Source organism: Alnus glutinosa, chromosome 6, assembly GCF_958979055.1.
Source record: "Alnus glutinosa chromosome 6, dhAlnGlut1.1, whole genome shotgun sequence".
NCBI lineage: Eukaryota > Viridiplantae > Streptophyta > Magnoliopsida > Fagales > Betulaceae > Alnus > Alnus glutinosa.
Genome location: NC_084891.1, coordinates 13,897,533 through 13,911,091, shown reverse-complemented (window position 1 = coordinate 13,911,091; position 13,559 = coordinate 13,897,533). Strand labels below are relative to the sequence as shown.

The 13,559-nt window shown below is 33.7% G+C and overlaps 1 protein-coding gene across 1 annotated transcript in view; it reads left to right on the top strand.

The window, feature by feature from the left end:
- The first annotated feature begins 10,407 nt into the window (after nt 1-10,407).
- Nucleotides 10,408-13,559, top strand: part of LOC133870767 (TOM1-like protein 9) — a 29,561-nt gene continuing 26,409 nt past the window's right edge. Inside the window, exons 1-2 of the mRNA XM_062307973.1 lie at nt 10,408-10,716; nt 11,942-12,020. Coding sequence (XP_062163957.1) covers nt 10,616-10,716; nt 11,942-12,020 — 180 coding nt within the window. The 5' untranslated portion in view covers nt 10,408-10,615. The remainder of the gene's footprint in view (nt 10,717-11,941; nt 12,021-13,559) is intronic.

Genomic DNA, 13,559 nt, shown 5'->3' with positions numbered 1-13,559 from the left:
ATAGCCGAGTCCCAGACTCAAGTATTTGAGTCCCTACCAAGATTGTGTAACCATGCACCAATGCAATATGCTCCCAAAACAGTTTATGATAACACTCCCAAAATCCATAAACATGTTACAACACCAATTTCTCAAACACCAATTATAATATTCAAAATTCCCAACTGCAGCACACAATCACACAATTCATTCCACACTCCACATACAATATACAATTCTCCAAAATATCATTGATAAGTTCAACATACTCGAAAGTACTCAAATCATCCAAAACAAATATATTCAACATACAGTCTGTTCGGATTTATAAAACAACATATATATTTTGCAAATCCATAATATATAAAAATAATAGTTTCTCAGTGAGTAGAATACTCACTTTGGCTATGCGGATTTAAACACTAAGTCTCATAGACACCACCTTGCAATGTATCACTGTGGAATAATACATTGCACTATTTAGCACTTTAAATAATTAACACTATAATTAGCATTTGAATCTCTCAAGGCTAAACCGTTAGAAAACCCATAATATTTTTAAGGGTTCCAAACATTTATCCATAAATCCTAGACACTAACTAAAACTCAAACAATACTAACCCAAAGGATTTACAAAGGATCAAATATTAAAATCACTATTAAATTAATTACTAATCCGCAATTAATTTCACTAACCCATAAATTATTTTTACTAACACTTTCTCAATAATATTAACCTTCAAATTATATTCACAAATCTATAAATTATTTCCATTAACCCATAAATTATTTTTACTAACATTTTCTCAATATCATTAACTCTAAAATTATGTTTATTAATCTTTTTACAACAATTACAAACTTATTAACATAATTTAACAATCTAGATTTTAATCACTTAAACCCCCTCCCCCCCCCCCCCTGCAAATTAATTTAACCCAACAAATTAGGTTTTCCAAAATTAACTCATTATTTATAAAACACTACCCCTAATCACAATATTATTAACCCATAAGCATTTACTAAGGGTTAACATCATAAAAACGCAACTAAAATTAAATACCCAAAAGTTAGGGTTTGAGGAAACTCACCAAAAATTCACCAAACCAAAACCTATGGTTTGGGTAGCCTCAAGCAAGTTAAGTTTCAAGTAACTCATTACCTAAAGAAAACACTAGATTAAACTCGCATTTCAAGATTTTAATACAAAATCATAAGCATAGTATTTTACTTCAAAATAATCGATAGAAACGTAGATCGAGCTTCATAGATTACGTTTCCGAAATTAAATTTGAGTTTGGACGGTTGGATCTTCGTAGATCACGGCTTTTCTATGAAAAACCAAATGGATTTTTGATAAACTCTCCCCCCTTTTTCTTTTTTTCTTTCTTCTCTCGGGTACCTGTTTGAAACGAGGCATTTCTACCTCTTTTCTTTTTATGTGAGATGCGCCTCACTAAGTGAGGCACCTCACTACAAGCAGCGCCCCGTTTTGGGGCGCAGATGCGCCACACATCTGCCTTTGTTCTTTTTTCTTTTTTCTTTTTTAATTTGACTTTTGACTTTTTTTTTCTTCCTTTTTTTAAAGGCATTCAGTGTCTTTTTTATGAAAGGCCGGTCGTGTCCCCTTTTTTTTTTTTAGGCAGACCTCGTCTTTCTTTCTTTTTTTGCCATGTCGTTTACTTTTTTTTTTTTTTTTTTTGGTTCAAACGACCGTTTGAAAAAAGCATCTTCCACCTTTTGTGTTTACTACATTGTTTTCAATGTTTTGTGTGCCATTTTCTTTTTAACTAAATATCTGCACTTAATTTATTATTTTATTTTATACACAATTGCATTATCAATTCTTTTTTTCTTTTATTTTCTTTTATTTTCTATGGACTTTAAAAATATTCTCTTGCATTTTTAAGGACACTAAATTAACTTCAATCAATTATTTATTCAAATTTTATTCTTTAATTATTAAATAATGTCTTGGACATTACAGATTATATGGTGATTTTTGTTTGATTATATGGTGATATTGGTTTGTTTAATTATATGGTGATATTGATTTCTATGATGTTGTGATTTCTATTACATTTAATGATATCCGATATATTTGAGAATCTTCATATTTTAATGTTATGAGCCTACTAATGAAATGGCATTGCATATTATACTGTCATGAGATATAAACCTGTTAATAAGAAAGACCGAAGGTTTAAGTCCCAATGCACTAATCAATCATGTAGACTGAGGGTTAATGTTTCGAGGCAAAGACCGAAGGTTTAAGTCCCAAGGCATCTATACTGGATAAGACCGGTTTGGTAAGAGACCCACGGTACCAATGAGGGGAAAACAAGAAGTAAAAGACCCACGGCATCTAATTGATAAGACCGTATCATGTGTTAAAGTCTCACGGCATCTATTCATCCATTTATCTATGATAAGACCAGAGATGGTAAAATACCCATGTCAATGATAAGACCGTATCATGTGTTAAAAGTCTCCCGTCATCTATCTATGGTAAGACCGAAGATGGTAAAATACCCACAACAATGATAAGACCATATCATGTGTTAAAGTCTCACGGCATCTATCTATCCATCTATGATAAGACCGTATCATGTGTTAAAATCTTACGACATCTATCTATCCATCTATACTAATAAATGAAACTGTGCATATAGAACTGTTAATAAGATTATGCATATAGAATTGTTAATAAGACTATGCATATGAATCTGTCATTACATTATGTTGTAGTATTGTGTATTATTAAATGAATCAATAAATCATTGTATTATTGGATGCAATTGACTCACTGTTTTACAATATGGGATTGTGGTGATAACCACAATCACATATATGTTTATGCAGGATGGGAGGAAGAACTGAACCTTTAGGATTATTATGCTAATATTTATGAGGCTTTTATGTGATGTTTTGAATATGTAATATTTTATGGTTATTAGGTTAAAACAATGATTATGTATTATTAGTGCCCATGTGGCACAGAAGTTAATGCAAGTTTGTATTTATTATATGAGAACAAGTTGATCATGTTTAATTATATATTGAGGTAATTCAATCAGATTTGTTGTGTTATATTCTTAAGTTATCAAGAAAAAAATATATTCTGCTGTCAATACTCAACTCTAATGACGTCGTAATGTCACATAGAAATGAAAAAAATTTCACTTACGCTTTTTCTGTAAAAAGCGGGGCGTTACAAATGCCCAAGAGCAATCCTGCCTTTTACCCTTCGCGATTTGTCCCCAATGCCTAAGACGTTTTCGCGACGATTGTTTGGGAGGAGGATTCCTTTCCTCAACAAGTCGCTTTAATTTTCACTGTTGTTGGATCTCTGTCTTCGTTGTTATTTCATCAGCGAGTATTGTTGGGGATCATGCGCTAATCAAAGTATGCACAGCAGAATACCGATCCCAGAAAAAATTTCTCCCAGATAAACAATGCTAATTAATTAAACTAACATGTTCAAGGTACTTACAATCGAAATCGGCCTCTCTTAGGCTATTAGGGTCAGTTGATTTTGGTTTATTTGCTCATAGCATGTTGAATGGTGAAGAACTCATTCTTCGTGTTCTTGACTCAACCTCCAGATTTTCTATCTGATGACTGAATATGATCGTGAATGTGGATTCACAACTTGAAGTAGTAAATTAGTAAATAATACTCCACTATGACCCTTTATTTATAGACTTGGATTTACACTTATGATAGAGTTAGGATATAAGATAGAGTTGTAGCTTAGATAGAATTAGAGTCATAGATTAACTAAAATTTCCATCCCTACCATATAGGGTGCATGGCCAAGGGGAGTGAAACACTCCCATTGGCCATGCACCATACAGTATCTCCCCATGCATCTAAGGCTAAGGTTTAACCCTAGCCCATTGCTACCAATTTTCCAGCATGGGCTTGGGTTCTATTCATTAGGCCCAATGCTCATATAACTATACTTTAACCTTTTGGAATTAATTTCAATAGCTCATAGCCCCTTAAATGCTTAAACCCATTGAAAATTAATTCCTAAGCCTATAGCCCATTGCTACCAATTTTCCAGCATGGGCTTGGGTTCTATTCATTAGGCCCAATGCTCATATAACTATACTTTAACCTTTTGGAATTAATTTCAATAGCTCATAGCCCCTTAAATGCTTAAACCCATTGAAAATTAATTCCTAAGCCTATAGCTCTTTAATTGCTTAAGCACAACCATTTCTAATTAATGAGCCACATAGGAATCAAATTCCTTTGGCCTATATTTTATCGAATAAAACAATCCAAATAAATAAATACATAACCAAGGCACATAGCATATGGTCAATTTACATCAGCTCAAAGAGTGACCTAAAGGAAAAAAATACAATTAGCTTCAAATAGGTCTGTGATATTATCATACAACCCTATTTAATCACGATTGATTCCACTAACCAAATGTAACTGTACTCTAGTATGTATTTTCAAATTAATGAATCAATCCTCACGACGTACTTAATTATTACATATTACCCCTTTATGGAATCATTTCGTAGTTGAACCAAAGTCAATACACCGTTACTTAGTTCACTATATCTTTTCATTGATACTCCTGATTTAATTACATGATATCCTTTTTCTACCTTGTGAGATTTCATCTCACCTAGCACAAAACAAAGTTTTAGTAAATACCATTGAAATACTCAGGCCGGAGCTTTAGGATAATCATTCTCACTAAATTTACATCAAGTGAACCATTCCTTGTCGCTTTGTTCCATGACAAAGGATTTGGATTCCTTCTTGAAGAAGGCATTCCCACAATGCTACATGCGATCACCCAATGCACAGAAGTGTTGACCAGCGATTTGATTTCATTCTCGTACATCAAAGTGACCTACACTTTACATTTGAGTTCAGAATCTTCTCAGGATTTAGTGTAACTGTATAAGTTGTCATGCACGTACATCATTCTTAATCAAAGTGTTGGAAGAATGATGACTCATGTAATCCGTTTGGTGCATGGCACTACCTTTTACTTTTACACCAACATATCAACCCGAAGCCCTTCCTGCTTCTCCTAATCAAGATAGATCGTTAAGGTTAACATGTTATAGTCTAGATGGATTTCCCAATTCCATTTATGATTACGAACAATCTTTTATAAATTACAAGGACCTATGACTATGATCTTCTATGTGATAATTTCATTACTCACACCTTAGTCATATACAATGTAACTTAGGGACCTTACACGTGTATCATATGAAAATATTTAAACATATATGTACATGTAAATCAATAATATATATGTCCAATGTTCAATATTATACAATTATAGAAAAGAAACATCAATGCAATTGGAGTTTTGGACACCAGACCCAACAAGTATCATGAACGGGTGCAGAATAGATTGCAGGTTTTGAGTCTTCAAACACTTGCGTTGTGGTCATTCTCCAAGTAGTTTCTCAATCGACAGTGCAACTTGATGACCGTGCAAACCGTTTGTGCACTCATGGCCATGTACAACAGTGAGGCTCCCAAATTGGCTACGCACAGTGATGCTCCCTCATGGCCACACAACGTCGTAGAGTTCCTCTTCATTGTTGATGGTAACGCTGTATAGTTTAACTTCTGCATCTGGTTTTTTTTTTTGCTTCTACATCCTTCACATTCATAGTTTCCTCTTTGTCAATACGCATATAATTATGGTGGTCACCATCTTTGACCACTACTTTGTGATTGGAAAATTTTTGGTGGAGTGGGTCATGCCCATTTTTGTACTCTGTGAATCTGATCTCGAATTTGGCAAACAACTCATCTACTTTTTTTTTGCATGATATCGTTAACACGTTGATATAGATGATCCTCCATAACTTGAAGCTATGAGTTATGAGAACTTGGCTCTGATACCACTTTGTTATGTGCGTACATAACGTAGGATGCTAACTTAACAAAAATGATAAATATGATAGGATTTTCGAGGAATCCTAAACCTCCTATGAGCAATTATAGGTGTTCTCAAACTACAAACACAAGACTTGATAATTTTCTTGATTGATTATATTCCATAGCATTGTAGTACTTAAATAACAAAATGCAATGCAAAAGTCTCATGAGAAACAGACTTCAACGTAGACTATAACTCAACTACTAACTACTAACATAATTAAATATATGGGAAAAGCATATATAACCCCCTCAAACTACCACATCATTGTCAATGTACCCCCCAAACTACCAATTGTGTCAATCTTCCCCCTTAAACTACCAGAAAATGTCAATGTCCCCCTAATGACAAAAATGTCCTTCATAAAATTATTAAAATAAAATAAAAACTAAAAAAAATTATTAAAAAAATATAAAATAACAAAAAATTATTCCAAAAAAAAATTAAAAATTAAAACTGTTTTTTATTTTTTATTTTTTAAAATAATAATTTTCATTTTTTTAAAAAAAAAAAATTGTTCTTTTTCATTTTTTTAATTTAATAAAAACTGTTTTTTTTTTCATTTGTTTTTTTTAAAAAAATATAAATAAATAAATTTCAGTTATTTTTTGTTTTTTCGTTTTTTTTTTCTTTAAAAAAATGTTCTTTTTCATTTTTTAATTTAATAAAAACTGTTTTTTTTTCATTTGTTTTATTTTTTAAAATAAATAAATAAATTTCAGTTATTTTTTGTTTTTTTTTGTTTTTTTTCTTTAAAAAAAATTGTTCTTTTTTGTTTTTTAATTTAATAAAAACTGGTTTTTCTTTTTTTCTTTTTTTCATTTGTTTTATTTTTTTTAAAAAAAAAAATCAGTTATTTTTTGTTTGCTTTTTCTTAAAAAAAAAAGTTAAAAAAATTTTTCTTTTTTTTTTTTAATTTTTTTTTTTTATTATTTTTTTAAGTTATTTAGTTTTAGTTTTAATTTTTTTGAATTTATGAGGACATTTTTGTCTTATTCAAAAAAAAAATTAGGGTCATTTTTGTCTTTTTGTTGGTCTTAGGAGGGACATTGACATTTTTTGGTAGTTTAGGGGGGGACATTGACACAATTGGTAGTTCAGGGGGTACATTGATAATTGAGTAGTAGTTTGAGGGGGTTATGTGTACTTTTCCCTAAATATATATATACGAATACTAAGAGTCCTACCAAAACAACATGTCTCTAATTTACCGAAACATAGTCACTTGTTTCAATCTTACGAGAATCCTACTAGAAGTGCAAGACTATTATTCAATAACTAAGTCCTTTATCTAATGGGACATAAGTTCTTATCTAATAAGAGCATTGCTTTAAGAGCAACAGTTATATTCTCTATCAAGTATTCTTCTTCAACATGAAGTCATCTTTCCATATAACTATAGACCCGTAACATGCCTAGAGAAATTTGAGGGTTTAAGCTCAAACTTTAAGGATTAACACAAAATGTAAGAAAAGCTAGGGTTTGTAGATTTACCTCAAATTAATCAGTGAAAACAATGATTTCCCACCAAGGAGATAGCAGATAGAAGAGGAGTCTTCTTTGGGCTTTGGTGCCCATAAAGAAAGAGATGCTTGGGAATTGTTGGCCAGTGAAAGCAGAGGAAAGAAGCCAACCAATCAAGTAGAAGATACCTATCTTGAAGTTCTTCAAGCTCGTATTCAGTTGGTTGACCTTGTTTGTGTAAATAAGAAAGAAAATGCTTTCCTTACATCGTCCGCATATCTCGAAGGATCATGGATCATGTTTCCTGTGTCAGATTTGAGTTTGGAAGCTTCAAAATACAAGGTTTAGGGGTTTAGGTGCAAACCCTAGGAGAGAGAATAGAGATTTTCGTGTGGGTGAGAGAAAGAGGGGAAAAAGTGGGCTGAAAAATGCGTTTAGCCAACTTAAATCCTGGATATGCCAGTTGTGAAATGCGCATCCAAACTCTCAGGTTGATTTGTCTAGACACCTAAATGTCCCGTCTGGACATATGTCCAAAATTGAACTATATGTTTAAGCTGTCCGGACACGGTGAGGTTTCGTCCGGACACACGCTGAACCTTGGACTCTCGGTCCAATCTTCCCACAAGCCGTCCGGACATGGAAGCGAACGGGACCCTATTGCCTGACCTGTTCGAACACCAACTCAAGATTTCAGACTTTAAGTAATTTCTAAGTGTCATTTTCCATTCTTTACCTAATTATTCACTTAATTAGTATAATTTGTGTTTTAAAATATTAATTAATATCTTGGATGTTACACCTATGACAAGGACAAAATATGGCCATTGTGGTTGAAGCCTTTCTCAAAGAGATCTTATTTGTTCATTGCATGTTACACGCTAATTCAGGGACTTGAAAAGGCATGGAAGTAATTGTTTCGTGCTGGAACTTGACCTTTTGGTGTTGGGTGGAAACTCTTGTTGGGGGATTATATGCATGTACAAAGTAAGAGCAGTGGAAAACCGATCTTAATAAATTTTTTACTTCAAGATAAACAAGGCTAGATAAATTAAATATACAAGTTCGGGGCACTTACAATCCAATTTGGCATTTCCTAGGCATTTAGGGTTATTTGACTTTGGTTGGGATTCTCCTTGCATGTTGAATGATCAAAAACACGTTATTGATCTTTTTCGAGTTATTGATTAAACTTTCAGATCGTTTCTTTGATGACTGAATATGATCGTGATTGTGAACTCACAAACTATTGATATAGTGAATTGGTAAATTATGCTTCACTATAATCCTCTATTTTTAGACTTGAATTTACAATCATGATAAAGCTAGGAAATAAACTGGAGCTGTAGCTGAACACGCTCTTAAGCATGGTCTTGGGTTTTATCTTTAGGCTCAATGCTTCTTTAACTCCACTTAAGCTTTATGGAATAAATTCTAAGAGCCCAAAGCTCTTTAATTGCTAAAACCTTTAGGAAATAAATTTCTAAGCCTAATCACCTATAAGTAATAAGCACTTAGGAATCATATTCCTTTTGTCAATGTTTTATCAAATAAAACAATTGAAACAAATAAATGCATAACCAAAGCTCAAAACAAATGGTCAATTTACATCAGCTCAAAGAGGGACCTAGAGGGAAAAATACTATGAACTTTAAATAGGTCACTGACAATATCACATGACACTATTTAATTACAATTGATTCCACTAAACAAATGTGACTGCACTCTAATATGTATTTTTAAATTAATGAATCAATTCTTGTGACGTACTTATTTATTACATATTACACATCTATGGAATTATTCTGTAATTGAACCAAAGTTAATACATTATAACTTTGTTCATTACCTCTTTTCCTTCATAATTTGATTTAATTACATGATATATCATTTTTGTACGTCATGAGATTTCATCTCTCACCTTGCACAAAATAAAGTTTTAGTAAATATCACTAAAACACTTTGGTCCGAGTTTTAGGATAATCATTCTCATTAAATTTACATCAAGTGAAATATTCTTTATCACTTTGTTCCAAAGGATTTGGATTCATTCTTAAAGAAGGTGTTCCCACAATGCTATATGCGATCACTAAATGCACAAATATATTGACCACTGATTTGGCATATGCATGAATTCCACACTAAATATGTCTTGGTGTACACTTGATGTATATTAAGATGATATCAAAATATCCGATTATCGCCTATCGACCGCCATCGAACAGGCATCTACCGCCTACCGACTCTACCGATTTATTTTGGTTAGGTAGTTGATATAGATTTTTATTTCGAAAGTCAGTCTGGTTCGATAGTCGATATAAGTGATTTTTTTTTAATTTTTTTTTATTTTTTTATTTTTTTATTTTTTTTTTTTCTTCCGGTTAATCGAACTGAACTGACTTGTAACCGATTGAATCGAACCGACACTTTGGATAGAAACAACGTGTTTCGTTTGATCGTTTTGCCTTTTTCGTTTTTTTGAAATTAAAACGATGTCGTTTCATTAATTGATTTTAACTGACTGCCTTTTAATCGACTTAATCGAGCGTCTTTTAACTGACCTTACTGCTTTGACCGAAAATTTTAAAATTATAGGTTGTCGAAATGAAGTCGGTGAATTAACTAACTTAACCCACTTTGTCGGTTAACCGGATCGGAAACCACTAATTGAACTGATACCCGCCCTAATATGCAAATAATTCTTCTATTTGATAAGAGTAATGATTCACTACCACCTAAATATACAACTTTTCACCACCTTGTCTATGTGGCAAGGTGGTCCCCCACTTTAATTTATTTTTAAAAAATAAAAAAAATCAAAAAATAGTGGGGGACCACCTTGCCACATAGACAAGGTGGTGAAAAGTTGTATATTTAGGTGGCATTGAATCATTATTCATTTGATAAATCTGGTCGGCCAAAGCAAGGTATAGGGGAAGTACACGTCAGTACGGATTGCCTCACTTCCAACTCATAACGTGGCGCCTTATGGTTGGCTCTACCTTTCTATTTCACCTCTGACCCAAAAATAGAAAAACAAAAAATAAAGGAAAACGAAAATTGTTTCTCAACGGAAAAGTAGAAAACATAGCGATCTCGTAGAGCGAGAGGGAGAGAGAGTGTCGCCGTAATATACCGTTGTATCGCCGTATTTGTCTGCGATTTCGCCGGGGAAAGTGAGTGTCTGGAGCCGGAAGCGGTTTGATATTCGGATCGGATTCTTTTTGGTGGTGAGCGGAGATGGTGAATTCAATGGTGGAACGAGCCACGAGCGACATGCTGATCGGTCCAGATTGGGCTATGAACATAGAGATCTGCGACATGCTCAATCAGGACCCTGGGTACGCGTTGCACTGGATTTCAATCTCCCTCTCGTTTTCGTTGATGCCGGCTCTTTTGCTGTTGTGTTTTGAGGATTGAATTGCTTAATTTTTTTTTTTTCTCTCGTTTTTGAAATTTTGAAAGTTTATATTTGAATTTAGTGAATGAATTGGGAATTGGTGTTTTTAATTTGATCGAAGGTAGCTACCTCGGGTTTGATTGCCGAGGGAATAAAACAGAAAAACCACGTTAAAATCTGATGCTAAACGTTAAACGAGAAAACCCTCGTTACTTTATTGTCTCTCATATAGAGTTAATTAGGATTTTTTTTTTTTTTCAAATTTTTTTTTACGTTTTCTGATTATCTTAGAGAGCAATACAGGGCCAGACTTGGATAGATAATCGAGTTTATTTGGGACATTATTTGGATATAGAATGCGAGCTTCACTATTAGTGAAAACCCATAGCGGTTTTATGAACTTTTGCATCAGTTTTGTGAATTAAACTTTTGTTAATTAAATAATATGGGGATGGCACATTTGGTCAGTCGGGTTGTAGTTTATTGTAATTGGCGTTTGGTTGATAAAATTGCAGTTTGTTCTTCTGTGCTAAATTTTCGGAACTTGGCCAATGAACTCTAGCTTCAAATGGCCGCTCCTCCCTTCTTAAGAAAGGAGTGGAGGGAGGGTTGTGGATACAAGACGCACTGGATGGATGCTTGTATAACTTAACAATAATGAAATAAAAACAAGTTAAAAACTTATTTGAGTGGTAAAATCTATTTACTTGAATGGTTTGGTTGATTTGTGATCATATAGCGAGCGCGTTCATTTCAAAGATCAGGATTCCAATTATCTTAATGGTTCTAAAACTATTTTTTGATTAGGGAGGGGACGTACAAGTTGAAGATAAACTTGTTTGTGAGAACTTAAGAATGCTTTCGAACAAATTTATTGTGCTTTTGTAATGCATTGATGGTTGGAAACAATGAACGATAAGAAGGTGCCAAATATGAATAGAATAAGTCATGTTTGCACTTCTTCGATTGCATGTTGCATCGTGGTTCCCTGTAAGGAGGTCATGTCCTACAAATCATGGCGCCACTAGGGGGGGAGCCACATGCATGGTGATCACATTCATTGTTTATTCTCACACTTCTGATCTTTTTTAGAGGGCAACTGGATTTTTTTATGTTGATATTATTTCTCATTCAATTTCCCTAATTTTTTGATAATATATTGTTAGGCAAGCAAAGGATGTTGTTAAAGGTATAAAGAAGCGCATTGGCAGTAAGAATCCAAAAGTTCAACTTCTCACCCTAACAGTAAGTCCACAGAATTTGATAGAGACTCGTACACACACACACACACACATGAATATGCATATGGATTTATAAAAAATTAAGTAAATGTTGTTGATTTTTGACATCTTTTTGACAAATTGTCTTTACTATTTTTAATTTTTTAATTTTTGATGTTAGTATTTCTTCTTGTGTTTTGTCTTTGTCAAACTACTTATTAATGCTTACCAGCTATTGATTAGGACTTAAATTTCCTACAAATTGGGTTGTAGGAACTCCTACAAGCTAGCCTCTTAGAAAGTGACATGTGTCCCTTAACATGTGAGAATCACATTTTTTTTTTGTTATAATATGTGCATTTCACATGCTCTTTTAATAGAATTAATAAGAAACACATGCTTAAAAGATACACGTCACTTTTTAGAGGTTGGGTTGTAGGAACTCTTACAACTCCATTTTGTAGGAAATTTTTGTCTGATTGATTATAGGTTTGGTCAACCTTCTTTTGTTTGGTATCCAATAGGTTAATTACTTTTCTAGTATCATTGCTGATTGTCTTTGTTGAGAAAATAAATGGTGGGTTAATTTCTTATTAGATACCCACACTTTCATTTATTGTTTATAGAGGTGATTACACTTAAAGATTAACACGATGTCTATCAACAAGATACAATTTATCATAACTTCTAAACAAGATAGACTACTAAAATAGTCAGATAAGATTAAACTACTATCCTAACACTCCTCAAGTTGGAGAATATATATCATATAAACCCAACTTTGAGAAAATGTATGCAACTTGTCCATGACCAAGAGCTTTGGTGAATAAAACCTGCTATTGATTTTTTGACATCACAAAAGGAGTAACAATCTCTTTATTGACTAACTTGTCACAAGCAAAATGATAGTCCACTTCAATATGTTTGTACGTTCATGAAAATTGGATTAGGCGCTATATGGATTGCTGCCTAATTATCACAAAACAACATCATAGGTGTTGCTGCTTTGTACTTTAAAACTGATTTCTTGAAGAAAGTTTCTTAACAACACGAGTTCACAAGTAGTGTGAGACATTGCTCGATATTCAGCTTTGCACTAGAAACTTGCGAAGGTGTTGCCCATCATGGGTGGTGGTCGTTCCTGGTTAAGGGCTTCGTTGGCGGAACCTTGTGAAGTTTGATCTTCTTCCGGCGGGGTGGCATGGAGAGGCCGATCCGAGATCGGTGGTGGATTACTTCTCGTTGGAGTTTTTTTAGCTTGATCTGCTGGACAAAGACAAGCATGTTCGACTGCAAGGTAAGTACTCTCGTTCGAATTTGAATTTTGAAAATTTGAGATTGCGGACATGGCGTAAGTTGGGTCCCGGTTTTTATTTGGCATTGGGCTGGGTTGTAAGGAGATTTTTGGACCGGTTTGCTGGGTCGGGGTTGAATCGAAAACCCTTAGGTTTCCGCGTGGCCTGACTCATGCGGAAACCTAAAGTTTCCTGTTTGCCGCCATTCCTGCCGGAGTCGACACCGGAGGTGTCTTCTGGGTTGGTTCTGAATCGGCTTCCTCCTGGGG